At 39.6% G+C, this 27,981-nt stretch overlaps 2 protein-coding genes across 27 annotated transcripts in view; one reads left to right on the top strand and one right to left on the bottom strand.

Annotated features, from left to right (window-relative positions):
• ERAP1 (endoplasmic reticulum aminopeptidase 1) overlaps positions 1-14,746 on the top strand; it is a 42,243-nt gene extending 27,497 nt beyond the window's left edge. For all 7 annotated transcript variants that reach the window (XM_035014906.1, XM_035014905.1, XM_035014903.1 and 4 more), the window contains 8 exons: positions 1,529-1,608; positions 2,174-2,357; positions 3,745-3,901; positions 6,077-6,261; positions 7,140-7,301; positions 7,785-7,925; positions 8,711-8,792; positions 12,821-14,746. In XM_035014906.1, the coding sequence (XP_034870797.1) occupies positions 1,529-1,608; positions 2,174-2,357; positions 3,745-3,901; positions 6,077-6,261; positions 7,140-7,301; positions 7,785-7,925; positions 8,711-8,792; positions 12,821-12,976 (1,147 nt within the window). In that variant the 3' untranslated portion in view covers positions 12,977-14,746. The remainder of the gene's footprint in view (positions 1-1,528; positions 1,609-2,173; positions 2,358-3,744; positions 3,902-6,076; positions 6,262-7,139; positions 7,302-7,784; positions 7,926-8,710; positions 8,793-12,820) is intronic.
• Positions 14,747-15,701: 955 nt separating this feature from the next.
• Positions 15,702-27,981, bottom strand: part of CAST (calpastatin) — a 110,543-nt gene continuing 98,263 nt past the window's right edge. For all 20 annotated transcript variants that reach the window (XM_035014919.1, XM_035014918.1, XM_035014921.1 and 17 more), the window contains 6 exons: positions 27,751-27,843; positions 26,463-26,507; positions 25,961-26,053; positions 24,636-24,707; positions 17,251-17,316; positions 15,702-16,297 (listed from right to left, as the gene is read on the bottom strand). In XM_035014919.1, the coding sequence (XP_034870810.1) occupies positions 17,266-17,316; positions 24,636-24,707; positions 25,961-26,053; positions 26,463-26,507; positions 27,751-27,843 (354 nt within the window). In that variant the 3' untranslated portion in view covers positions 15,702-16,297; positions 17,251-17,265. The remainder of the gene's footprint in view (positions 16,298-17,250; positions 17,317-24,635; positions 24,708-25,960; positions 26,054-26,462; positions 26,508-27,750; positions 27,844-27,981) is intronic.

Genomic DNA, 27,981 nt, shown 5'->3' with positions numbered 1-27,981 from the left:
TCCCTGGGCCACTCTGGAGAAACAGCGGGAGTTGGAGGAGATGCTGCCCTAGTAGGATGTCTAGAGCTGGAGTGGGAACAGGTGCGGCCCACAGGGTCCTGGGTTGTCCTGGAACAAGGCTGCCGTGGTAGGATGGCTGGGGCTTGACTGGGTATAAGCCAGGAGGGTCCCAGAGCACTCTGCTGGGGCCATCGTGGCAGGACGACTGGAGCTGGTGTGGGCTAGGGGTCTTGGATGGGCTGGGGTGGCCCTACGCAGCTGGCTAGAGTGACTGAACCCTGCTCCTGTCCACAATATCCTGGTGGGGGGAGAACGTACACAATGGTGCTCACCAGTGCCTACGACTGCAGAGAGAGTTCTAGCGGTTTACCCACTGTTTGGTGGATGATCTAGAGTTAGTGGATTTCCTTCACTGATAATTTAGTTATCCTTTACATTGCTATTTATTCATCACATCCCAGGGTGGGCAAGTCTGCATGCGGGGCCTTCGGTAATAGCCCTCCCTCACTGCGTTGGGATGGGATTCCTGTTGTTATCCTGTCTCTGTCTTTGCCTTCTCTGTGTGGTCCCTCTATCATTTGTTGTGCAGAAGCTGTTCAGTCAGCCCTCAGTTCTTCCTCAGGAGGAATTGCTCTATATGTAGGTATAGATTTGGTGTATCCACAGGAGGAGAGGAGTTCGATGTCCTCCTATGCTGCCCTCCTGGATCCACAGTAGCATAGTTTTTTTTAACTGCAAGTAAGTTGGAAACCTGATGTCCTGTACCCTGAAATAGTTCAGTGTGATATTTCCATAAAAAACAAGAACATTCACTTATGTAAGCATAGTATAATTATCAAAACTATGAAATGAAATTGATCTAATAACTTTGATCTATAAACCTGATTTAACTTTTCCAGTTTTCCTAATAACCTCTTTATAGCAAAAGAAAAAAAACCATTCTGGTTCAGGATTAAGTATAGGCTCACATTGTATTGTCACATACGTTCAGTTGTATTTTTTTCTTTTTTTCTTGAAACAGTTCCTCAATATTTTTCTTCGTCCTTGACATTTTTGAAGAGCACAGGCCAGTTTGTTTTTTATTGATAGGATGTCCTCCAGTTTTTGTTTTCTGCTGTTTCTTCATGATGAAATTCAGTTTCTTCACGATGAGATTGACAGGAATTCCACTGAAGTGTTACTCTATTCTTAACAAATGATGTAGAAGTCACATGATGTCAATTTGTGCCATTTATAGGCCAAGGTCTTTAAGGTAGGACCTCCGAGTTCCAATCAGCCAACCTCTGCAGAGGATGCCAGGGTTCACTGGAACCCAAATTCCCAGCTCTACTGAAGAAGTCTGAGAAGAATGAATAGTGCTTGAGCTGACGCCCCTTGCAAAGCTGGAAAATAGGCTAGTGACATCTTGACCTCTTGGCTATAGTAGTTTTGGTACCATCATTTAAACTAGCCTGGGTCTGGTATATGATGGATGATTTAATAACTGTTTGTTGGAGAGACTCAACAAATAATCTGTCCTTTCTTTAAGGTACGTGTGGCATGTTCCATTGACCTTCATTACCAGCAAATCAGACTCAGTTCAAAGATTTTTGCTGAAGACAAAAACAGGTAACTTACCATAGAAATAACTAGGTTAAGTCCAGAAGAAACTGCAAATATGTAAGACTTAGTTACTAAGGTTGTTTTACTATTTATCATGGTTAAAACAGAAGGATCAGGTCAACCTTTATATTCAGCGAATTGTTGGCTTTCAATTTCTAGTGAAGATAGAAGTTGTCTCTGGTGGCAAAAAAAGAAAGCCAGTGTCTTGCCAGATAGAGATTAAAGCAGCTGAGTTCTATAATACTAAGAAGGAGGGATTACTAATGAAAATTCCCCCTTCTTTTGCTAACCCTGCTGGATCATGTCATATGTATGGCCTGAAATGTGGCTGTATTCTTCTCCTCAATCTATAAATCTCAAAAAATTGGCATCTAAAGCTGGTGCTGGCTTTTGCCTATTGGAATGGACTTTTCTGGTTTCTAAAAGAAATGTGTTCAATATGAAACTCATTTCAGTATTAAAATTGTTCAATATTAAACTTGCCTTTAGTTTCTTTGTCCAGTCTCTGATCAGAAAAGCTTTCATCAGTCAAGAGAGAAAATGGAGCTATGATTTATTGTATTTGCTCTAGATGAGCTCATCCTTCCAGAAGAGGTAGAATGGATCAAATTTAATGTTGGAATGAATGGTTATTACATTGTGCATTATGAGGATGATGGATGGGATTCTCTGACTGGCCTTTTAAAAGGCGCACACACAACAATCAGCAGCAATGACCGGGCCAGTCTCATCAACAATGCATTCCAGCTCGTCAGGTAATACTCCTCAAGGTCTTGGTTTATTTCTGAAAGCAGCTGTTAACATTCAAACGCTTAATTTCTAAAGATGAAAATGATTACTTGCTAGTAAGAAGCTGAAGGGTGTTTTCCCCTAAGTTCTTCATAAATTCCAAGGTTGCTTTCAGTCTTAGAATTAACCACGTGTCTGTGTCTGCAGAGTAAGCTAAAGCAGGTAATCTGTATTTTAATCTTACTAACAACTTAGGTCAGACCGATGCAGAAGTACAGAAAACCAGGAGACCAACCTTGTGGAGAAGCCCCTCATCCCTAAAGCTTGTCCTGTAGTTTTTCTGGCCATCCTAAAGCTCAGGAGGTTTCTGCCCTGCTGGGTCTTTCACATTTTTGAAGACTTCTTAGAAGACCACGTGGCTCAGTACCCAGTTGTTTGCATTTTGTCTCTTGGGTTAAAGGATTTCTCCCCCCATACTTCCATACTGAATTTAATGGAAGCTTTATGGAATAGAGCTTAGAAAATGTGGCCCAACCACATGGTGTTTGAGTTGTTGAGGACAGTGTTCACTCTAATTTTTTTGCCTTATGCCAGTGGTTTTTAAGGAAATGGTTCCCAAGCCTGGAACTCAAAATTTTTCAGTATTTAGGCAGAGCTGCAGTCCCCAGGGGAGTGACCCAGGTGGGAAGAAATGATTCTATAATTCTCCTCATTTCCCATGTCCCTTTGTTCTAAATGTTGGGTTCTTCATTTGCTGGACCTCTCAGGGTGGCAAAAGGCAATGGGGGATAAGGATAGAAGTGGTTTATCCAGTTGTTTCTGCCTACCTGAGACTATTTCCCTTTGTAATAGTATTGCTTATTTCTTGTAGGGTTTTGTACTTAACTCAGCATATACCCTGCCACTGAGACTTTGAACACCTGCCCTCCATAATGAAGGGTTTTTTTTGTTTTTGTTTTAAGATTTTTTATTTCATAATGAAAGATTTTTTAATCTATATTCACTTTCTTTCTGAAATGGAGACAGAATGTGTTTAATCCAGACACTCAGACTTTTGATTGGGTGGCAGTCTCTCTGACCAACATTATTGATTTTGATAAAAATCACCATCTTACTCTGGACGTTGAGTACCCAGTCTGTTGTTTCTTAGAGGGACGGATGCTGACCTGTCTCCGTTTTGTCTTCATCACAACTTAGCATTGACTCTATTATTATTCAAGAAAATTCCCTCACAGTGGTAAATAAGCCAGTGTTATATGTGAAAGAAAAGATACTTATATAAAGGTCACTGTTGATAAGGAGGGCATTTATATCTGATTGAATGTTTTGCTGGGAGATTAAAATATCTTTTGAAACAAAAAGTTGATTTCCTGGTTTTTGTTTAAACTGCTAACCATGGTATCTCTTGACCAGCAATGGAAAGCTATCAATTGAAAAAGCCTTGGATTTAACCCTGTACTTGAAACGTGAAACTGAAATTATGCCAGTGTTCCAAGGTTTGAGTGAGCTGATACCTATGTATAAATTGATGGAGAAAAGAGATATGAGTGAAGTGGAAAATCAATTCAAGGTAGAAGCCTTCATAAACTCAATAGTTACATACTGGTTTGCTTTTGTGTGGGTGTGGGAAAGCATCCTTACCATTATGTATATATGTATGTCCTCATATATATTAAAAGTACATCAGAATTAGTATTTGGATTAAATAGCAAAGATTTGGGTTTCATTCCAACACTAAAGACACAGCATTCTAAGAATCTGTACTTAAATTTTACGGATTTGTTATTCCCTTCTTTTTGCAAATCCTTTATTTCATTTTGTCTTTGGATGGTTACTATTTAATTTTTATTATATTTTATTCAAGTTAACATATAATGGATTATTAGTTTCAGGGGTAGAATTTAGTGCCATTTAACACCCACTGCTCATTATATCATGTGCCCTCCTTAATATCCATCACCCAGTAACCCCATCCCTGACCCCCCTCTCCTCTAGCAACCCTCAGTTTGTTCCCTGTAGTTAAGTCTTTTATGGTTTGCCTCCCTGTTTTTCTTATTTTTCCTTCCCTTCCCATATGCTCATCTGTTTTGTTTCTTAAATTCCACATATGAGTGAAATCATATAGTATTTCTTTCTTTGACTTATTTTGCTTACCATAATACCCTCTAGTTGGATCCATATCATTGCAAATGCAAGATTTCATTCTTTCTGATGGCTGAGTAATCCATTGTGTGTATATATATATATATTTATATATATACATATATATATTAATATATTTTTTATATTTATATATATTAAAGTCCGGGCATGGACTTTAATATTTGGGGCTTGAATCTCTCTAGGAAATAGTAAGCCAACAATCTATATGGTTCCATTTAAAGAAATATATACACACACACACACACCATACCTTCTTTATCCATTCATCTGTCAATGGACATTTGGGCTCTTTCCCATATTTTTGCTATTGTGGACATTGCTGCTATAAATACTGGGGTGCAGATGCCCCTTAGAATCACTCTTTCTGCATCCTTTGGATAAATACCCAGTAGTGCAATTGCTGGGTCATAGGGTAGCTCTATTTTTAACTTTTTGAGGAATCTCCATACTGTTTTCCAGAGTGGCGGCACCAGCTTGCATTCCCAGCAATGGTGTAAGAGGGTTCACCTTTCTCCACATCCTCGACAACATCTGTTGTTTCCTGACTTGTTTAATTTTAGCCATTCTGACTGGTGTGAGGTGGTATCTTGTTTTGATGGTTACTCTTAAGATACTCCATGACTCAGGTACTTGAGGAAGAGGCACAAAAATCGTTATTTTTGGCAAAATGTTATGAAGTCCTGTTGTATAATTTGCTCTCAAAATTTAGTTCTATAAACTTAGTTTGTTTCAAAAGTGGCAGTTCATCGTGGTTTTTAAATATAGAAAGGTATATTTATAAAAGATTGTTAGGCATTTCTTTGAAAAAAGTTGATGGTATTTTGATGGGGATTGCATTAAATGTGTAGCTTGTTCTAGGTAGCATAGACATTTTAACAATATTTGTTCTTCCAATCCATGAGGATGGAACGTTTTTCCATTTCTTTGTGTCTTCCTCAATTTCTTTCATGAGTATTTTATAGTTTTCTGAGTACAGATTCTTTGCCTCTTTGGTTAGATTTGTTCCTAGGTATCTTATGGTTTTGGGTGCAATTATAAATGGGATCGACTGCTTAATTTCTCTTTCTTCTGTCTTGGTGGTGGTGTATAGGAATGCCACTGATTTCTGTGCATTGATTTTATATCCTGCCACTTTACTGAAGGGGGGGGAATTTGGAGGGGGAGACGAACCATGAGAGACTGTGGATTCTGAGAAACAAACTGAGGGTTCTAGAGGGGAGGGGGGTGGGGGATTGGTTAGCCTGGTGATGGGTATTAAAGAGGGCACGTTCTGCATGGAGCACTGGGTGTTATACGCAAACAATGAATCATGGAACACGACATCAAAAACTAATGATGTCATGTATGGTGATTCACATAACATAAACAAAAAGTAAAAAGAGATTTTATGCAAATAGTAAAAATCATTATTTTCTTGTTTTTGACCCCTTTTATAATTAAATGTAAACAGAATTGCGTGGTTTTAAAAAAAAGTTGGATCAAACTTTAAAAATGAATCCCCACCACCTGAGGATATATCGGCTCCTCTAAAAGCCGAGATGGCTGGGGACGGGACTGGTGACGCGTGTGGCTTTCCCCGCAGGCCTTTCTCCTGCGGCTGCTGAGAGACCTCATTGATAGTCAGACGTGGACAGATGAGGGCTCAGTCTCCCAGCGCATGCTGCGGAGTCAGCTGCTGCTCCTTGCATGTGTGCGCAAGTATCAGCCCTGCGTGCAGAGGGCAGAAGCCTACTTCAGAGAGTGGAAGGAAGCCGATGGAAATTTGAGGTGTGTGCTTACTGAACCACCGGTTAGTTCTATAAAGGCTCTCTGTTCTGTTTTTCCTCATCAGTGCTAAATGTTGGGAGAGAAAACAAGTAGAAGCAAACCTCCCCTGCTGTACTTTTTGGGAAAATAAATTGCTTTTTAAGATTTTTCTATGTATCTCTCAACTTTCTGTTTTAAGAACTGCTAGGAGGGAACGTCTCTATATAAAAGTCAATTATCTGGAGAGTTAAAATAGAATTAGAATAATTTCCATCGGATCGAGGTAAGGCTCAGAACTGAAACCGCTGTCCTGGATAGGAACAGAAGCAGTACATGCCATAGTAGGAGTTTCTTTGGGCCTCCAAAGTCCCTGATGAGGTGTGTCCAGTAGTTGCTGATATTGTCAAAGCTAGGTAGGCTCTTCCTGTATTTGGAATTTATTCTTGGGCTTTAATATTTGGGGCTTGAATCTCTCTAGGAAATAGTAAGCCAACAATCTATATGGTTCCATTTAAAGAAATGCCTCCAAACAGTGGTCCTATTGGATTCCTGACTTTTGTTCATGGACTACATATTGAGTCTAGTTTGAATTTCTTTCTTTTGGCTTAAGAAGTGATCATCTGTCCAGTTACCCAGCATCATTATGTTAGATACATAGGTATTTATCCAAGTGGCTTTTCACATTGTTTTTGAGAAGGGTACTTAAAACCTAATTGTAGATACTTCCTTCTGTTTCTCTCATAAAATCTAACTGAAGGAAAGAGCGGATTTTTGTTTATATTTCCGGGCATGTTGCTCTGATCAGTGGGCCAGTTTATCAGTTTGTCATTGGTCACCACTCTACATCCAAACACACTTCCTGCATCTCAGACTCTCACCAGCGATGTTCTTTTCCACAGCCTGCCCAACGACGTGACCTTGGCAGTGTTTGCTGTGGGGGTCCAAAACCCTGAAGGATGGGATTTTCTTTATAGAAAGTATCAGTCATCTTTGTCTACTTCCGAGAAAAAAAAAATTGAATTTGCCCTCAGTATTAGTCAGGATGAGAACAAGCTTCAGTGGTGAGTAATTTGTTCATGTTCATGTGGCCAAGAGGAATTAGATGAACTCAGATCCTTCCGACATCTCTTTTTGTTCTCTTGGCTGGGAATTGCCTTTACTGCTGGGAATATTTATTCAAGCGGGCATACATCTAATCAGTACGGTAATTAATCAGGGGAGAAGCAGGTGTTAGGAAAAATATTTAAAGGAATATATGTTTGTGTCTCTTTAAAATAACACGTTTAGAAATACATACGACATAGGCCTTTCTTACCTATTTTCTCTTATGAACAAACAAGAGACCATATGAGAATGGGTGTTGTAAACACTAAATGTTTTTATTATGTAGCTATACCAACTTTATTAGTGCTCTGGTCACCTATTTATCTTGTGTTTATTATTGACAGATGGGCTTTTTTCTTTCACACATTATTTTATTGAAGTAATTCCTAACTTTTCCAGGGACTCTCTATTGTTAACATTTCTTCTCTTAATCATTCTAGGCTACTAGATGAAGGTTTTAAGGGAGATGTAATAAAAATTCAAGAGTTTCCACATATTCTTGGAGCTGTTGGTAGGAACCCGGTGGGATATCGACTGGCCTGGCAGTTTCTGAGGGAAAATTGGGATAAACTGATAGAAAAGTGAGTAGTGCCAGAAACTGTGCTGTGATTACAAAGGTCCACGAACCTGCCTGTGTTTTAGCTTTGCTTGTAAAACAACGGTGATCGTCTAGAGGGGGTTTTTTAATTGAAGGTAGCAAGTAGAGGTCCTTAAAAAACTGTTCTGAATTCGGGGCGCCTGGGTGGCTCAGTCGGTTAAGCGACTGCCTTCGGCTCAGGTCATGATCCCGGGGTCCTGGGATTGAGCCCTGCATCGGGCTCCCCGCTCGGTGGGAAGCCTGCTTCTCCCTCTCCCACTCCCCCTGCTTGTGTTCCCTCTCTCGCTGTGCCTTTCTCTGTCAAATAAATAAATAAAATCTTAAAAAAAAAAAAAAAAAACTGTTCTGAAAATAGCGAACTGAAATTTAGCACTAACTCATGAATCTGGGTGGCCAGCTGTTCCAGTCTATCTGGAAGAATCCTCTTCCGCACCCGCAGACCCATTTGAAGACCTCCTGTGCATAGCTCACCCCACATGGTGGTTTACCACCTCTGCTTGCTCGCACCTGCCTTTGCCTTGCGCTTGTAGCACTTACTAAGCCTCTACCGCTTTCTTTTGGGTACTGAATCATTTATTCAGTGGTTGGTGTATTTTTTTTTTTTTTTTAACAACTACATCTTAACGCATTGGAGGGTAGGGCTCATGTCATGGATTTTTCATGCCTGAGCAGTTTCTAGTTAAATGCTGTAACGTGCACAAGGCACATAAAAACACATGTCGAATGAATAAATATTTTATGATACATCTTGACAATTTCCATTTGCAGGTTTGAACTTGGCTCATCTTCCCTAACCTATATGGTAATCGGAACAACAAGTCAGTTCTCCACAAGAGCACGGCTTGAAGAGGTAACCAAAAGTTAAATTTAAGTGACAATTAGCTAATAAATATGGGGTAGACAAAATAATGGTGTGATGAGTTAGGAATGGATTTTGTCACCTAGTAGGTGTTCTTTTTGGATGCAAACTATTGAAAACTATGCCTCTTCCTCAACACATCAAGAAGTCTTAGCTCTGTCATTACAAACGTTTGGACTTAAGAAATTACTGGAGACATTTAATCTCTGTTTCTTAGGATGTTAAAAGTGATCATTAGAGGTATAAATGACCTACATGATCATCTAGTTGTTATGAAAGAGGCAGGTCTGGAATCTTGGTTCTCTGCTATCCAGGTTCAAGATTTCTCGTTACTTACTTATGACATTCACTTTGAGAAAGAATTTTAGGCAACTTACAAGGTCAATATGTAAAAGAAATGTTAAATAACAAAAAGCTGCATAATTTACAGAAAGAGGTAACTATATGAGGGATTTATGCTGAGGATAATTTATTGCAATTGTACCCTAAATGTACCACAGGTTCCTAGCAGTCAGGAAAAAATTAGAAAACAGTAGGAGTTATTCTCATTGTCTAGTAGGAGGGAACCATGGAACATACGAGTTTCCCAGAAAGGCAGACTTTTCTTTCAGCCTTAATCTTTGAGGAATTTGATGTCAAGGTCATTGTTGTGTGGTGTCCCTTCTATAATAATGTTTTCAAAGGCATAGAAAATTTTACAAGGCTTTAAAAATAGGTTGCCCATAGATAAAAGCTGAGAACCTAATACTGATCTTTTTAGGAATAGTTCCATTGTACAGGCTGGTTATACCATGATAGAGCTTGATACAGGGAGAATGCTTTGAAAATGCAAAAGAAATGTCACATCCCTTCTCTCTAGTTTTCATGCAGGCTTGTAAAATTAACTGGCACCTAATAATTCAAGGTTGAACTCTAGTGAGGTCTACAGCAGAGCTCTTCTGTGTGATGATGAGGACCAGCCATGAGCTAGAAGTAGCTAAACAGCTGTCCATAAACCAGATCTGTAGCAACAAAACATTTCTTTCAGTCACTTGCTCATCCCTTTGTTTTCTCAGTAATTCTTTAAAGATACGACATTTTTACTCTAAGATTGACATGGTAGACCAAGCCCTTGCCCTCATAGAGCTTAAATTCTGCTGGGGGACTCAGAGACAAAGCGACCTAAGTCAGGCTATACGCTCTGAAGATGAATGAGGTGAGGTAAGGAGAGAGTGACGGGGTAAGGGAGCTTTGTTCTATGGGATGATGGGGAGACTTCTGAGCAGATACCAATGGAAATGCAGGTGTGTGTTGTGTGCAGAGGAAACATCAGGTGCAAAAGGCCTGAGGTAGGGAATGGAAGTGGAAAAGCCTGGATGTCATCAGAAGGGAGAACATCCTCCTGTGTAGGAGTCAGCCCGGAGTCCTATCTGGCCTTCACATCCAGTTCGTCCCGGAATCTCACTGGCTTTGCTTCCAGCATCTGTACTGTATCTGTGCACTCATCTGCTTTTTACGGCACCCCAGGCTTTTCTGCGTTCTTGCCTGGCCTACGGCGAGAGCCTCCTGAATGGCTTCCCGCTTTGCCAACACCAGACCATTTTCCACATTTAAAACTGAAAATCAGCCTATGACTGACCCTTCCTTGAAACCTGACCTGTTGACCTTGGAATAAATTCCAAACCTTTCCTCCCCGCGTGCACATGACCATGATGACCGGGCTCCTGCTAGTGCGCGTGTGGCGCCGTGGATCACCCTCCTGTGACACTTGAGCCACTCAGCTGCTGCCTGCTTCTGGCCCAGAAGGGGCTGATGCTGTCTCAGCCTCTAAATTTCTCTGTGCCTGGCTTGCTCTTTGCCTAACTTGTCAGCCGAAAGGCTTGTTGAATCCTTTACAGGTCCCACATCACATGTCACCTTCCTGGGCTGCTCTGTGGAAAGCAGGCCACCCCCGTCCCAGTCACTCCTAGCCTCAGTGTATTTCGTCCACAATAGTAGATTAATAGTAACCGTGTTGACTGCTTGTCTTCCCAGGTAGAGTGTAAGCTCTAGGAGGACAAGGGTTCCTTGCCTGGTCCCTTGCCTCCTCCTCTGTGTATAGCAGTGTAATTAGGCTGGAGGGATGAGTAAGTGCCAGAGGACATGTTCATGAATAAACGGATGAGGCTGAATCCCTGATACATGGCTGGGGTTTGGGTTTTGCACTTGACCCACATTATGTAACCACGTTCTCGCCAGTGCTCTGTGAGGGAGAGATCAGCCTTACCTTACAAAAGAGGAAACTGAGTCCCAGAGAAGTTAACTTGTTTACAAAGGGTCAAACTAGTAGGCTAAAACCGTTTCTTTTCTATCTCTATATCGCACTGCTTATTGCACAGAAAATACTCTCAAGGAGGCAGGTTTGAATCCAACACTCAGTTGGGATGCTGCATTTCCCAAGGTCGATGAGGATAGGAGAGAGAATTTGGGGTCAGGAAAAGCTTGAGGGCAAGGCTTATCAGCTGGCTTTGTTACAGCTCTTAAAGGTCTCTCTTAGTGGTACCCTTGTGAAGGGCTCCTTCAGGATTATTTGAAAATATTTAAGTAACTTACTATGTCTAATCATTAAATACTTAGTAAAGTTTTTTTTTTTTTTAAAGATTTTATTTATTTATTTGAGAGAGAGAGCACATGAGAGGGGGGAGGGTCAGAGGGAGAAGCAGACTCCCCGCCGAGCAGGGAGCCCGATGCGGGACTCGATCCCGGGGCTCCAGGATCATGACCTGAGCCGAAGGCAGTCGCTTAACCAACTGAGCCACCCAGGCGCCCCTTAGTAAAGTTTTTGATGTTACTGGACTGCTGAAAAGTGCCTACAGTTGTTCTCTGACCTGAATATTAGTCTGGAGTCTGAGAGTGTGAACCAGTGGGCTGAGCTACAACCGAAGGCGGACCACGAGGCGCGGTCCATGTTCCCTAGGCAGCTAGAGCAGGAGGGCGGGCCTGGAGCTCCTCGGAAAGCGGTATTGAGATACAATTTTAAAAGAACCCCGAATCATTTAAAATTGGAATTTGGCCTTTCAAAAGCCTGTTCTTACCCCTCTCTTATTCCCAAACTTAAAATAGGATATTATAACATGGATTTTTAAGGAATTAACTGTCTGGAATCCATGTTGAATAAATAATACATCTTGGCCTAGACTTACTTCCTATCTCCACAGTCAAAAATTTATGGATTAATTATTTATCCATGTTGAATAAATAATACATCTTGGCCTAGACTTCCTATCTCCACAGTCAAAAACTTATGGATTAATCTCCACTGTGAAAACTTAGGGGACAAGGCTAAGACCCTTTTCAGGTGAAACAGTACCACAATAGTCCGTCCTGGGGCAGAGCCAGACTATTTCTATTTCTCATGTGAGCTTAAAGGAGTTAAGAAACCCAGCCATGAAACAAGAGGAGGGGACAGCTGTCTCTTATCTCGTTAAAACATGGGCAACTTTGTGTGGATTTTATCTTAGAGGAACAATACATGGATTGTGGATTAGTATAAAAAAAATTTGGCAACGTTTGGGGGGATTACCACCATAACTTGCTAAGAACCCTTTTCCTCCGTTTCTCTAATCTCTAAGGCCAGACCCATGGAGAAAGACTGCATTTGTGTGGTTGGAACTGTTTTATTTGGCCAAGAAGATACTCTGCACATTCTGCTTTTTAGATACCATGTTTTAAAAAAAAAGTTTGCATCTGCGTGTATGTAACAACACATAATAAATACACTCAAACCGTAATTATTAAACAGTATACAGTGAAGTCTTTTAGAATCTGGCAACTGTGAATAAAAAAAAACTGCAGAGAAAAATAAAAATCTGACCTCATGAGGCATGGGCTCATTTCATATAGCTTAAGTTTATGTGTACATAATTGTATCCAGACACCTGGCACTGCCTTCTATGTAGAATTTTGACAAATGCTGGAAATTTGGCTTCAGTTTTAACTAGCCCGAACTTAGATTTGTGTAATATAATAAATTTTTTAAAAATCTGGTTTTTCCTTACCAGGTAAAAGAATTCTTCAGCTCTTTGAAAGAAAAGGGTTCTCAGCTACGTTGTGTCCAGCAAACAATTGAAACCATTGGAGAAAACATCCGTTGGATGGATAAGAATTTTGAGAAGATCAGAGTGTGGCTACAAAGTGAGAAGCTTGAACTGCTCTAACAGTTTGTTCCTCGCTGGTTCCTGTGATGTGTGATTGCTAAAATGTTGTCAAATGTGATGATTTTCAAATGAGAGATGACTGTTTTGGCTCCATTGAAGATACTGCCTTTTCCTTCTTCCTCATTGGACTATTCCTATTAAAAGACCGGCTACTCAATTGTCCATCGATGGGTTACTGCTGCTGTGTCTTTTATTGATAGGTGTTGCCCTGCAATGTTAACCCAAGGGGTGGGTGGGTTCCCTACTGTGGAGGAGTACCTTATTCCTTTTGTTTCCTTATACTTAAGCCTTGTGCTTTCCAAAGCCCTGCTCCCCATGTGTGTGTCATCCATAAGCTATTTAGTCACTGTCCCCTAAAGACTTGTGAATAGTGGGGGCTACTGAACAATGAACGCTTGGATCGGTGACCAAGCCAGTACGTTCCACCTTTCCCTTCCCTGCTGCAGGCCCAGAGGCTGACCTCTAGGCCCATGGCCTCAGGCTTGTTGGCTCTCTGACTTTTGGTCAGTCTCCCAGCAGGCAGGTGGGACCTGGGGTAGGAGAGAGTACAAGGGGGCTGTTTTATTACCCTGGTTCCCTGGCTGACCTCCACCCAAACTAGCTCCTGAGAGGTGGCCCTCTTTCCCTCACAGTCCTTTCAACATCTTCCTTCTTATAGCAGCTTCCTCCTCTCATCCCTTCAGGCCGAGGGAGGGGTGGAGTGAGTGCCTGGCTTTGACGGGCCCTGGCGGTACCTGTGGGCTCCTTCCATCCTTCCCTCATCTTTGTTGAGGAAAAAAAAAAATTTTGGAACCCTCCTCAAATAATCCTGAGTGTGTGGTCTACTTCCTCAGGGACCCTGACTGACAGTGTCCCTCTGAAAAAGCAGAGCGCATTCAGGTCTAGAGGAGAAAGCTTTCTTCTGAAGTTGAACCTGGGAGCTGCTGATCCTTGGGTAGGTGATGCTTCTTCCCCCTGCTTCATAGTCGGCCTAGCTCACGATTCCCCAATAACTTGTCAGTGACACTTACTGCGACTAAGTCGTGGCAGTCTCCCAAAAATTATAACTGAAAATACGATTAGTGTGTGGACAATGTATCGTCTTTGAAGTCTTTTATGAGTTTTAATATACTTTAAAACTTGGATATGAAAAATGTCAATGTGTTCTAATACACTGGAACAGAGTGACTTCTGGACATAAATGTGTTTACAATTCTATTTTTGTATGTATTGCATGGTCTGATGGTTTGAGAAATCAAAACAAAACCCGAAATTGCTGGTAATTTCCAACCCCAGGTATTAACCTTCTAAAAGACATACAAAGCCAAGATTTTAACGTAAAATATTTTTAATTGTGTTCTGTATTTTGATTGAATGAAACATGGAAATAGTCTTCATTTCTGGTCACCTGTGGAACCTATTTTAATTTGCTTTAGTTGACGAAGTCCCATTTTCTGAATAGATACAATATTGTTACAACAATGTGCACTTTTTTTTTGTACTAAAGATTGTTTTCTTGGCCTCTAAGCAGACATTTGCAATGATTTCCTCCTCATGAGCTAGGTTTCAAGAGGACTCCAATTCTGTAGTGTGGTCTAGTCATCGCCAAGTCTTGAAGACCTTTCTCATTCACAAAAAGGCATATGCAGAGTGCCTTTCACATTTACTATTACAAGCATGCCTTAAATCTTTGGATTTAAAAGTACTTGTATATATGCATGGAAATCAGGAATACTGCAGCCGCTCCCCTGCACAGTCAATGCCGATAGTTTCACTTAAAAAAAAAAAAAACCCAACTTAATACTAAGAAGAAAGAGAAATACAGTTAAATCCTAGAGGAACAGTGTTTTTTTATGTTCTCGTTATGTTTAGTCACCCTAACACCGGCTTTTATTTCCCAGATTTAGAATAAAAGGATAATGCCTGCATCTCTCATGGGATAGATACACAGCATTTAAAGTGGGTGAAGTTTGAAATTCTATAGGTATGTGCATGTTTTTTAAAGAGAAGTTTTAAAGAATTAATTTTATGCCCCATTATAAGCAACTGTCCTCTTTTTTTTTTGTCCTCCCCCACCCTTAGACAGTATTGGTGATACTTAGTTTTAGTGAAGTCAGTCCAGTTCTTATAAAAACTTAGAATACCTGCTAGGGAAGGCTGTACTCTCTGAAACAAATTGCAAATCAGTTTGATGACATGGACCTGATTATCCTTTCCTGCATTCAGTACCAAGAAATAAGGATGAAATTAAGTATTTATCAGACTCCCCTCAAGGATATCAGTGCTATGTTCATAAACAATGCATTCCAAAAGATCTGAGAAAGCATTCAAAGTCGTAGGATCTCAGAATCTAGTTCTTGAATTGCTGTGGGGGTAAACAGGTTTTTAAATTCCGGATGGCTTTTTTATTTTTCTTTCAAGTCGAAGTTTTTGTATTTGGTGAACCCAACTTCCCTGAAGCCAGACGGGATACAGTGCACGGACTAACAAACAGGGCAATGGCTCTAAGCGAGTGATCGGCTGTTCTGGTTACACGTATCAGAAATGGAAAGCATAGCTTAACACAGTAACCCAAGTGCGTTCAAGGCCTGTGCATATTCTAAGGATTAGATTTTACTATTCTTGGAACTTGTTATGTGGTGACACAGAATGCATTCTGCTCTTCTGACTTGATTCAAGTCTCAGTATCTTTTGTGCTGGCTCTAAGGTGCAGAAGTCCTAACCACTGGCAAAAAAGAGTCCTGGGTGCAGTGTGTCCTGGTCTGTCCAGGCTATCAGTTTATTAGCAGCCCAAGAGGAGATAATGTGCCCAATGTACAATATTTTAGGTTTGACTTATAAACATTAACCCAAAGAAATCTCAAGTACAGTTCCAAAGCCCAAGAGGAAATGGATCATGAGAAATGAGGACATTCAACATGTTCAAAGCATTGTTTTCCAAATGCTAACCACAACAAAAGAATTAAGTGCTAACTGAAAATACGAATGAGATTTACAGGCACTGTGTGTAGAATGTGCAAAAGTTTGCAAAGGTTTTTTCTTTTTTCATGTGTTGCTTTAAGAAACTATCAAATATATCTCATAGAAATATAAAGTTCCTGTCTCTCCCAACTGAAGGCATTTTTTAAAAATTCAAAGTTTATCAACACTCAGTACAATAACACAGATGAACCACACAAATTCATTTTCTTTCTGGGGAAAGAATAACCAATGTTTAGGATGTCAAGATTCGACAAGTAACACTGTCTAGAAGCCACCCAGAAAAATTTGCTGTTGTTCAAAGTCACTCAAAAGTCCTTCAAAAGTCACCATCCACCAGCTGAAGATTTTATAGGCAGATACCTTGAAAAATACAAAGGAAAAAAAAAAATCCAGTAAACCGTTTGATACATAATTTTCTTGACACAGGCAGAGTAAATTTAACATTTAGTAAAAGCACTGACAGCAACAAGGAATTTCCTATAAGTAAACATGAGCATGTTCTTAGAAAATTCTAGAATTTAGAAAAAAGAAAACTTGTAATTTGGGTGAAAATCTTTGGAATAGTTCTAATAAGGACACCTCCCCCTTGTTAAAGGAAATAAAAGACCATGGTGACAAAGACTAACCCAATCTAACCTACATTTTAATTTTCTTTAGGCTTTGGTCAGCCAGTGGTCATAAGGTTTGATGGCTTAGAATAAGACCTATTCTTCGGTAAGAGGAATTACATAGTAAGAATTATAAGGGCCCTCAACATATATCTCAGAGATTCCCTCATCCAAATGGGTTAGTCAGTCACTATCAAGTACAATTAAACAAAGCACTTGACTTGGACCACTTTTGTTGATCTTACTTTTGCAGTCTTTTCTTTTGCCTTTGTTCCAAAAAACCCTGTAATTTCCACTAGACCATAGGGGTACTTCTGTCCAGCCTACCATGTTGGTCTTTCAGTAACATCAGCACCATGACATTTCTCTGTAAGATGTCACAGGCTATCTGGGCTTTGTCACAGTAACCTGCAGTCACAAGCATTTGGGTGTCAAAGACTTGGCTAGACTTAGGTGGTCATTTTCTTTAGGAGTCTGGCCTGATATTTTAAAGAGCTCTTAATTATAAGATTACTATTTTTAAACATTCCAGTAGCAGATGATTCCATTTATTGCTTTTCAGCAAATTAACCTCGACAGTGCAATGTACATTTCATGCCAATAGTATAAAGAGAGCATAGGTAAGAAGTGGACTGTTTCCCTCGCCTATAACACAGGTCTGTGGAAGGTACAGTAGTCTTCATTCACAACAAACACCCAACTTACCAAATAGTGTGAACTTTAACTTGTATTTTTTCCATCAGCTTTTAGCTTGGAAGTTTCCTCTTTTGCCTAAAAGGGAAAGCAGAACCATCACTGATCTCCTTTTTTCCTGGATTAAGTATCAAAAAGCAGATCTATCAGAAGATGCTTAAGAGGAGATGGGCTTTTCAGAATTAAAGGGTCAAAAGATGACAGGTCAGTGGAGGAAAATAAGATGGGCCTAAGGATTTCCTTTTCATTTAGTCCAAACTATGAATTGTTCTCCTTCAAGTTTGTAAACTAAAAATAACCTTAAGTGATTTAAAGTATTTTAATTTTTTTTTTTTTCAAGGCTAGGGTAATTGAAGAAAAAACACAGGTGTTCTTAGATTCTATTCATTCGTTCTATAGTGATGAATTCACTCTTAGGGGCATTGGTGGGCAGCTAATCCGCTGAGAATATAATCTCTTAGAGATAAATGCATGAGCAACTAATTATCAAATTTGGTTTCCTATATCCTTTATGGGTTTCACTCCTTTTTTGAGGTATAAAATTGACATATAACATTAGTTTCAAGTGCACAACAATATTCGGTATTTGGTATATATTGCAAAATGATGAACACAGTAAGTCTAGTTAAAATTTTTTCCCCTTGTGATGAGAACATTTAAGATCTCTGTTAGCAACTTTCAAATATGCAAATACAGCATTATGAACTATAGTCACTAGGTTGTACTATTATTTCCCATGACTTTTTTTTTTTTTTTTTTTAATAACTGGAAGTTTGTATCTTCTGACCTTCACCCTTCTCACCCACCCCACACCCTTCTCTCCTCTGGCAACCACCAGCTGATGAGCTTACTTTTGTTTTTAGAGTCCCCAGTAAGTGAGATCATGTGGTATTTATCTTTCTCTGAATGACTTACTTCACTTACCATGATGCTCTCAAGGTCCATTCATGTTATCACAAATGGCAGGATTTCCTTCTTTTTTATGGCTGAAGAGTATCCTATTGTATACATACACATCTACTTGATCCATACAGCCATTGATGGACACTTCGATTGTATCCATTTCTAGGCTCTTGTAATTAAGGCTGCCATGAATATAGGGGTGCATATATTTTCCTAAGTTTTCTTTTTCTTAGGATAAATACCCAAAGGAAGAACTGCTGGATCATAGGCTATTTCTATTTGTAATTTTTTGAAAAACCTCTGTCCTGCTTTCCTTAGTGACAGCACCAATTTACATTCCCACCAAGAGTGTGTGAGGTTCCCTTTTCTCAACATCCTCTCCAACACTTACTTCTTTTTGATGATAGGTACTCTAACAGCTGTGAGGTGATACCTCATTGTGGTTTTGATTTGCATTTCCTTGATGATTAATGGTGATGAGCACATATTCATGGGCCTGTGGGCCATCTGTATGTCTTTGGAAAAATATTCTATTTGCCCATTTTTTTTGATCATGTTGCTTGCTTTTTGCTATTGAATTTTTTTTATACATTTTGAATATTAAGCCCTTATCAGATGTAGGATTTGCAAATATTTTTTCCCATTGGGTCTGTCATTTTTTCATTTTATTGGTGGTTTTCTTTGCTGTGTAGCTTTTAGTTTGATCTAGTCCCTTTTGTTAATTTTTGCTTTTGTTGACTTTGCTTTTGGTATCAAATCCATGAAATCCCTCCTAAGACTTATGTTAAGGAGCTTACCACCTATGTTTTCTTCTAGAAGTGTTCTGGTTTCAGGTCTTGAATTCAAGTCTTTAATAACATTTTATTTTTATGTATGGTTTAAGATGGGGGTCCAGCTTTCCCAATACTACTGAAAAGACTTTCCCTTTCCCCATTGCATATTCTCGACTCTTTTTGTTGTACAATGACCATATATGTGTGGCCTTATTTCTGGGCTCTCTACTCTGTTCAGTTGATCTATGTGTGTGTTTTCATGCCAATACCATTACTGTTTTGGTTAACTATAGTTTTGTAAGATAGTTTAAAATTGGGAGTGTGATGCCTCTGGCTTAGTTATTCTCAATACTGTTTTGGCTATTCAGGGTCTTTTGTAGTTTTATACAAATTTTAGGATTTTTAAAATATTTGTGAAAAAATGCCATTGCAATATTGATGGGGACTGAACTGAATCTGTATATTGTTTTGGGTAGTATGGACATTTTAACAATATTACATCTTCCAATCCCTTAAGTACAGAATCTTTACATTTAGTTGTGCCTTCTTCAATTTCTTTCATCAATGTCTTCTAGTTCTCAGTGGATAGTTCTTTGAGCTCCCTGGTTAAATTTATTTCTAGGTATTTTATTTTTTGATATAACTGTAAATGGGAGTTTCCTTAATTTTACTGTTATTAACATATAGAATTGCAACATATTATTGTATATCGATTTTCGTATGCTGCAGCCCGACTAAATTCAATAGTCTGGTGGAATTCTTGGTATCTTTTATATATAATATTCTATCATCTGAAAATAGTGACAGTTTTACTTCTTGCTTTCCAATTTGGATGCCTTTTATTTCTTTTTCTTGCCTAAGTGCTTTGAACAGGACTTTTAATAGAATGTTGAATAAAAGTGGTGAGTGGGCATTTTTGTCTTCCTAATTTTAAAAGAAAGTTTTCAGCTTTTCACCATTAAGTATGATGCTAGCTTTGGGTCTGTCATATATGGCTTTTGTTATGTTGAGGTATGTCTCTATATATACCAACTTTGTTGAGTTATCATAAGTGAAAGTTGAAATTTATCCAATGCTTTTTCTGATTCTGTTGAAATGAGAGGATTTTTATCCTTCATTTTATTAATGTGGTATATATTACATTGAATGATTCAGGGGTGTTGAACCAGCCTTGCATCCCTGGAATAAATCCCACTTGATAATGGTATATGATCCATTTGATAATATTTTGAGGATATTTTTAAAATCTATGTTCATCAGCAATACTGGCTTGTGATTTTATGTCCTGCCGTGCGTTCGTTATCAGAGTAATGCTTGTCCTATAACATCACTTTGGAAGTGTTCTTTCCTTCTCTATTTTTTGGAAGAGTTTGAGAAGGATTGGTATTAATTATTCTTTGAATATTTGGTAGAATTCTCTAGTGAAGCTGTCTTGCCCTGAATGTTTGGGAGGCTTCTGATTACTGCTTTAATCTCCTTAGTCTGAACTGGTCAGTAATTACTATTTCATCCTGATTTCAGTCTCAGTAGGATGTAGGTTTCTCTCTTCTAAACAGTTCATTATGTTGGCATGTAACTGGTCATTATGCAGTCATTGCCATTTTAATTGTTTTTTGGCTGTTTTGTAGATCCTCTTTTCCTTTTCTCTATTCCTTTGTGATTTGATGACTTTCTGTATTAGTAAGCTTATATTCCTATTTTTTGTGCATTTACTATTGATTTTTGCTTTGTAGTTACTATGAAGTTTATGTATGACAACGTAAAAGTCTATTTACAGTTGATAACAAGTTTGCACTCTAAAGTTGTATATTTTTACTCCTCCCATCCTTTGTTTTTTGACATGAATTTTACATATTTTTATCTTGTGTATCCCTTAGTGGATTATTATAGTCAGTTTTTACTACTTTTGTCTTTTAACCTTCATACTGGCTTTGTACATGATTGATTTACAGCTTCACATTACTCTAAATTTTACTGTATATTTACCTTTGCAGTGAGATTTGTTCTTCCATAAGTTTTCCTGATACTAATGAGCACCCTTTATTTTCAGCTTCAAGAAGTCCCTTTAACATGGCTTGTAAGGCTAGCTTAGTGCTGATGAACTCTTTTGGCTTTTCCTTATCTGGAAAACTTTTGCTCTCTATTCTGAATGACAACTTTGCTAGGTAGAAGATTCTTAGTTGAAAGTTTGTTGTTGTTGTTGTTTTTGTTTTTTTAATTTCAGCACTTCGTGAATAGATCCTGCCACTAGCTCTGGCCTGCAAAGTTTCTGCCAACAGTCTGCTGATAGAGACCGTTGATTTTCTTTTGCTGTGTTGAAGATTCTCTCGATTTTAACTTGTGATTTTTCAGTTATAATGTTACTTGGTGTGGGTGTCTTTAAATTCATCTTCTTGGGGGATCCCATGGTCATCCTGGATCTGGATGTCTGTTTCCTTCTGAAGGTTAGGGAAGGGCTCAGCCATTATCTCTTCTCCTTTATCTCTTCTCCTTCTCGGACCCCGATAATGTTAATGTTCATCTACTTGATGTTGCCCTGTAAGTCCCTTAACCTATCTTTACTTTTTCTCCCCCCATTCTTTTTTCTTTTTATTGCTCTGAGTGGGTGAGTTCTGCTATGTCTTTATGTTCACTAATCCTTTCTTATGCTTCATAGACTGTTCAATTTTTCAGTTCAGTTACTGTATTCTTCAGCACTGTGACTTCTGTTTGGTACTTTGTCAATATTCCCATCTCTTGTTGAAGTTCTCACTGTGTTCATTCATTCCTCTCCCAAATTGGGTGAGCAGCTTTTTTTTTTTTTAAATATTTGTTTATTTGAGAGTGTGTGTGTGTGGCAGGGAGGAGGCAAAGGGAGAATCCCAAGCAGACTCCCTACTGAGCACGGAGCCCAATATGGAGCTTGATCTCATGACCTGAGCTGAAATCAAGAATGGACGCTTAACTGACTGAGCCACCCAGATGCCCCTGGTGAGCATCTTTTTAACTATTATGTTGACCTCTCCATCAGATAAATAGCTTAGGTCCATTCTATTTTGTTTTTTGTTTGAGTTCCCCCCGAGATTTGCTCTTGTTCTTTGATTTGGAGCCTATTCATCCACTGCTTCATGTTCCTTGACTCTGTGTTGGTTTCTATACCTTAAATCAAACAGACACTCTGGTAGTCCTGAAGGAGTGTCCTGATGCAGGAGATGAAACTTATTGTTCAACCCTGCCCGAGCTCTTGGTTGGCTCTCAAACCCTTGTGATAGGCTGCTTAGACAATTTTATTTTTAGTGGGTCTTAGTGTTTGAGAGGGTGCCATGTTCTGTCAGGGTCCCAAAGGGGAGGATCTCTTGTCAGCATCCAGATTGAAGCTGACTGGAAGCCAATGCCTTACATGGCATCAGTTAAAGAATGCATATATATACAGTCCAGTGAGACCACAATCTAAAAGTCCTGCTGGCTTGCCAGACCCCAGTGATCTGGGGGGTCCCTTAGATGGCAGTCACAAAAACTAGATTTCCAGATGATACATTAACTGCCTTCCAGGAGATACTGATGACTGAAGTGAGGCAGGGGGAGATAGAAAGATGGTGTCCACCAGCCTCTGTCTTGCGAAGTATTTAAACAGGCCCCTAGACAAGTGTTACATAAGATGCCTGACCCTGAGGCCAATGCGTAAGATGAGCCATTACACTTTCACAGAAAGTTTGGGTGCTTTTCAATTGGCTGCCTCCATGCTGGACTCTGGAGCAGGTGAGTCTGTGCTCTCAAGCCCTTTAAGAAAATTTCTCAGGTCACTAAAGCCTTGTGGGGCTTGTGGATACAAGCCCCACTGGATTTCAGAGCTATATATTTGTGGGCTTCTCTCTCAAATGCAGGTCTTAAAAGCTGGGGTGTCTACTGAGGGGTTCAAATCCTTTGCTCCTCAGGAAGCAGCTGTGGGTTTTGAGTTCCCTTTTGATTATGGGTCATGTGACTAGGGTTTCTGGTAAGATTGCGTTCCTGTCTCCTACCTGCTTCCATTTGGGCTGCTCTCATTTTCTAGATAAGCAGGAGTCACTCAGCTAGTTTTGGGCTTTTTTTCACAGGACATTGTTGGATATGCACCTGTAGGTTCAGTGTGTCTAGGTCACCGTTTTGCTTCCTAGAGTTTTGATGCAGCTAGCATATAAAGCTATACCTTCAGTTTCTCACTGTAGTCAGGGGATCATAGTAATAACCCTTTAAATTCTATGTTCTTGGAATAGGAAAGGATCTAGAAGTTGTCTCATCTAATTTGCATTCCTGCCCTGAGCACACTTTGAGTAATTTTAATAGGCATCTCCCAATAGTTTCACTTCATTAATGCCCAGCTCTAAGAAATCAGACCCTGTAACTTTTTTTTTTTTTTTTAAGTAATCTCTACACCCAGCATGGGGCTTGAGCTCACAACCCGGAGATCGAGTTACAGCTCTACTGACTGAGGCAGCCAGGTGCCCTTGGACCCTGTAACTTCTACTCATGGGTCTTAGTACATCATTTTTCACGGTGCTCTAGAAAGTAGAACTAATAGTCTTCCCTTGCAGGTGGCATCTAATGAATATTCTGGATCAGAGAAACCCTAGATCTTAATTCTGTATACTACTTCCATGTCCTAAAATTTATACCAACCACATTTCTTGGCATTATCCCCCCTACTGCCGTCACCACCATTTAAATGTCTGAATTTGCTACAGTTTTTACAGTGCATAATATCTCATAATCAAATTGCTGACTTTTTTCCTTAATGGTATATAATGGTTTTTTTTTTTATAACTAGTGGTTTACATTTAATGAAACACAGTATATGAATCTGATTTGTCAATGTGTTATACACAAATGGGAATGTGCAGGAGGCAATTTCAAGCAGTGCTGTGGGTCTTTGGAGGGTGGGGAGGGATAAAAAATTCACCCTGCTAAGTATTTGCCAAAGGCTCAATCTACCACAGTATCAACTCTTAATGCCCCAAAGCCTACTACTGAGAGATCAAGTACACTCAGGATTGATAAGGACCAAGGAACTAGCAACCAGTAAGTCATCACTGGTCATGGGCAGGGCTCAAGCAGAGGAAGCAGGAGTCCTAGATGTCTGAGGGAGGTCAAAGTATGGAAGGAATTGGGCTGTAGGCTTATACCTGGAGAATTGCTTTTAAAGTGGTGAAAGAACTGGAATTGTTTCTAATGCAAGGACAAAGAATCAAGATGAACAGACTGGAGAGAGTGGATTATTGACCCCTCAGAGAGAAGGGCCACATCAGGGCAAGCAAGGGAGAGGTTTGTCAGTGGGGAGAGGACCTTTGGGATTTTGTGCAGGGTGGCCTCAACTTTCTCTTTGAAGTTGAAGGCAAAGCCAGCTGCACACAGTGGGGGGATATAGCTGGAAGAGAGTCTGAAGAAAGTGGGATTGGGAGAGGGCCTACATTGATTATGGGCTAGCACAGACAGCTCAGTGGGCATTGCAAACCGTAAAATTAGAGTGGGCTCATCCATAGTTTGTGAGACAGAGGGGGGAAGTGCAAGAAATTTGAATTGTGTTAAGAATGATCATTTAGATTTCTAAAGTCCCACATACTTTTCTAAGTCTCTAAAACTTCAATTTCTTAAGCAAGATGCGCTCTGGGATATTCTGAATAGATTCCAGTTAGAAACTAAATGGTTAAAAGGATAAATGCTACTCCATGTAATTGCTACTTTGTAGTAATATTTAGGGCTGTTTACCTTGGCAGACTCCTTTGCTTTACCTCCATTCTTGGCTGCTTTGGTGCTGGGAGCAGTTCTCTTCACTTTGTCCTAAAGCAAAGGAAACATAATGAGGCTACTGTTATCATCACCCCATCAAGTATAATCAAATAATGGAAAACTTAGAAGTGGTTAAGGTAGAAAGTAAAAAAGATTAAAAATACAGAGGAAAATGTGGGTCACCTGATGTTCTGCCAATTTCCATGAGGAATTTTGCTCATCAAAACTGTTTCTATCGATACCAGTTTTTATGTGCCAACAAAGCAAGAATGGGATACTCATTTTCAGTGTTATGGAAAACAAATTTAACAATAGAAATCATCACAGAGAGCTGGAGGCAAGTCTCATACAAAGTCCTGTTCACCAAAAAGGCATTATGTATCCAGGAGTGAGAAAAAGGATGCTGACGTAGTCTAGAAATTAAATCACCCAACAAGGGGAGGACTGACTATTCAGTGATTGGGAGAGGTGTTTAATAAGAGCAAAACAATAGCAAACAGATCTGCAGTATTATTCTGAAAATGACAATCAAGGTCACTCAATTCACTTTTCTATATGATTTATATAAGGGTATGGCTATAGGTTAAAGGCCACATACTTGTTGTACCACCTATTTTTTTCATTCACCTTTAATCACATGTTTTGAGCACCTGCTATGTCCCAGGAATTCTGCTAATGCTGAGCACAGCTGAAGCATAAAGTGCACAGCTCACTGGTATAATACACAGGCCGAGCATAGCCCAGAGTTCGGGCCTGGGCCTCGGGCGGGAATCAGCCAGCTGGGCACTGGCAGAAAGGAGAGGAAACCCCAGGGGGCAATAGCCATGAGAAGGCACCGTGCAGGTGGGGACTGTTCTCATTTTAAATGAGCAGAGACAAAGCATTAGTGTCCAATGCCAAGAGTGTGGCCATCAAACATGATGGCTTTGGGAGGTTATACAGCGACATGAAAAACACTTATGAAATAGTATTAAGTAATGTATTAGATATGGACTTAAACTTGTGCATATTACCTGAAGTAATGGATCATATATATGCATCCTATATATATATTTAACGTTTAAGTATATATAAATTATATATAACATGTAATATATAAATTATATTACATATAATGTATTGAATATATATATATACACACACAACTATGTAAAACATATACTTATGGAAAAAGATAAATATGGCCAATAATGTTGGGTAGTATAATTATGGATTTTTTCAAGTTCTCTATGGCATCACTGAATTCATTCTGCAGCCTACAGCTCTATGTAGACACACAAAGTCCATATGAAGAAGTATAGCACCTCTGCTGTGTTCTCTGAGGCTCCTGTGGGTGCAGGACAGCTGTCAAAATCGCCTGACAGGGCATCGATGGGGTCTTTGTCATCTTCAGGTTTCTGAGATATTAACAGAAACAACCATCAGTGAAGGAGCACGAGGCAAAAATACTGTAAGGGACATTTTTCCACATCACTGAAAATATGGTCTTAAAAGAAAGAGGAAACCTTGCTGACATTCTTTTCCTAAATTAAAACATGAAAATCCTTACAGCTTTACTTTCTTCCCTTTTACACAAGTTTGCTTAGTATTCTGAGCCTCAATTGTTCAATCTGAAAAGCGGGTCTGTCTACATGTGCTCTTGTGAGGGCTAAAAGAGAGAAATCACACACAGCCACTCATCTTCACATTGAACCAAGCACAGGGCAGCCATTTGATAAATTTCAGATTTCTAAAATGCAAAATAAAGTTCAGCTAGAATGAAAAAAAAAAACTTTGTTTATGGCAACATGCTGCTATGGTATTTACCTTTGAGTCCTTGGGTTTCTTTGCAGGTGGCTTTGCTGGTTTGCCCTTAAAAACAAGGCAGGTTATTGGTTAAACATAGATCTTTGTAAAGGTTTCCCTCGGTGTAGTCGGTAATTGTAGACTCTATGGTTTAATGCCTTGCCTGAGATGCAATGGAGCAGAGATGTGCAGGAAGTGATAAACCTCAAGAGTCTGGTTGTGGAAGTGAAGGAAACAATTATTTAGGAACTTCCTGCCATCATGTGTTAAAATTCGACTTAGAATATTACAAAAAGTAACTTGTGTTTTTCTGTTTTATTTATAAGAGCTTATTATATGTTGGAAGGCTTTGAGGGGTTGGAATGGCATATGTTTTTCTTTTTTTCAGGATTACAAATATAACTCAGCAGGGACTTTACCCATCTACACAGGCAAGGACATTAAATAATACCTTTCCCATGGAATAGAAGCAGGGTCAAACAGCACTATCCAAGCAGGGAGGCTTCTAGCAGGATGCAGAAATGCTATCTTCAGGAATACAGAATGCAAGCAAGGAGAATTGATTTCTCTAAGAGACACTGAAGAAAACACTTCCAATCAGGGAGTCCTCAACCCCACCCAATGAATCAGTAGAGAATGGGAAGGCTCTAATTTAGGCTTCCTTGTTTCTCGCTCAACAGGCCCGAAAAGGGTTCTTTCTCAGCTCACTGACTTGCAACGAGAAGCTGAAAGGAAAGGGTACAGGCCCGGCTGACCTAAGGAAAACTGGTTTCCTTTAGAGACAAACAGCCAAAGACCTGACAGAGTATATTTAGATCTAGCAAGAGGACTTGGGACGGGGAATATGGTTTTGCCTGTCTTTACTCGGAAGAGTGCTGCCAGTGGTACAGAGGAATAAAGGAAGAGCCCAAGTTGCAGAGGGGCCTTATTTATTTATTTAGAATTAGTCCAGTACCAGCTCCTTTGTCTGCTTTAGGCAGGAGTACAACTACCATTATTTTTTATAGCCTTTTCTTGCAAAGAGAATGCATCTGTGCACATGCCCTGGAATCTTAAGCACCAGTGACTGACTGAACACTATTCAACTCGGTGTATACCACAGCGCCCAGGGTAGTGAACATCAAACGATACTGGCTTGAATAAATATTCATCAGAATCCTAGACAAGCTGCTCAGGAGAGACATTAAAAGGACTCCTTTATGTGACATTTTTATGCTACTGTGAAAAGTGCACCTCCTATTCCTTGCAAGGGAGATTCAAATTACAGCTTTGTGCTATATATCCAACCTAGACATCTGCCTTCACTTACCTCCTCATCATTATCCAAGAGGTGTCTATATTCAGGGGGGATGGTGTCATCTCTTTCTCCCAGCTTGTCTCTGTGTTCGGCTTTAGCTCTTTCCTGTAAACATGGAACAGATAGAATATCTGCTCCTTCACTTAGTACTTTCTAAAACACAGCAGTTAGCATTTATTCTACTCCCCCGAGATAAACAGTCTCTTTATTTTCTAAGTAACAACAAAACGGGTAACTTCAACA

Source organism: Mirounga leonina, unplaced genomic scaffold, assembly GCF_011800145.1.
Source record: "Mirounga leonina isolate KUSES-001 unplaced genomic scaffold, KU_Mleo_1.0 Mir_168, whole genome shotgun sequence".
Lineage (NCBI taxonomy): Eukaryota > Metazoa > Chordata > Mammalia > Carnivora > Phocidae > Mirounga > Mirounga leonina.
The sequence above is the reverse complement of the archived record's forward strand: the minus strand, read 5'-3'. Positions and strand labels throughout refer to the sequence as shown.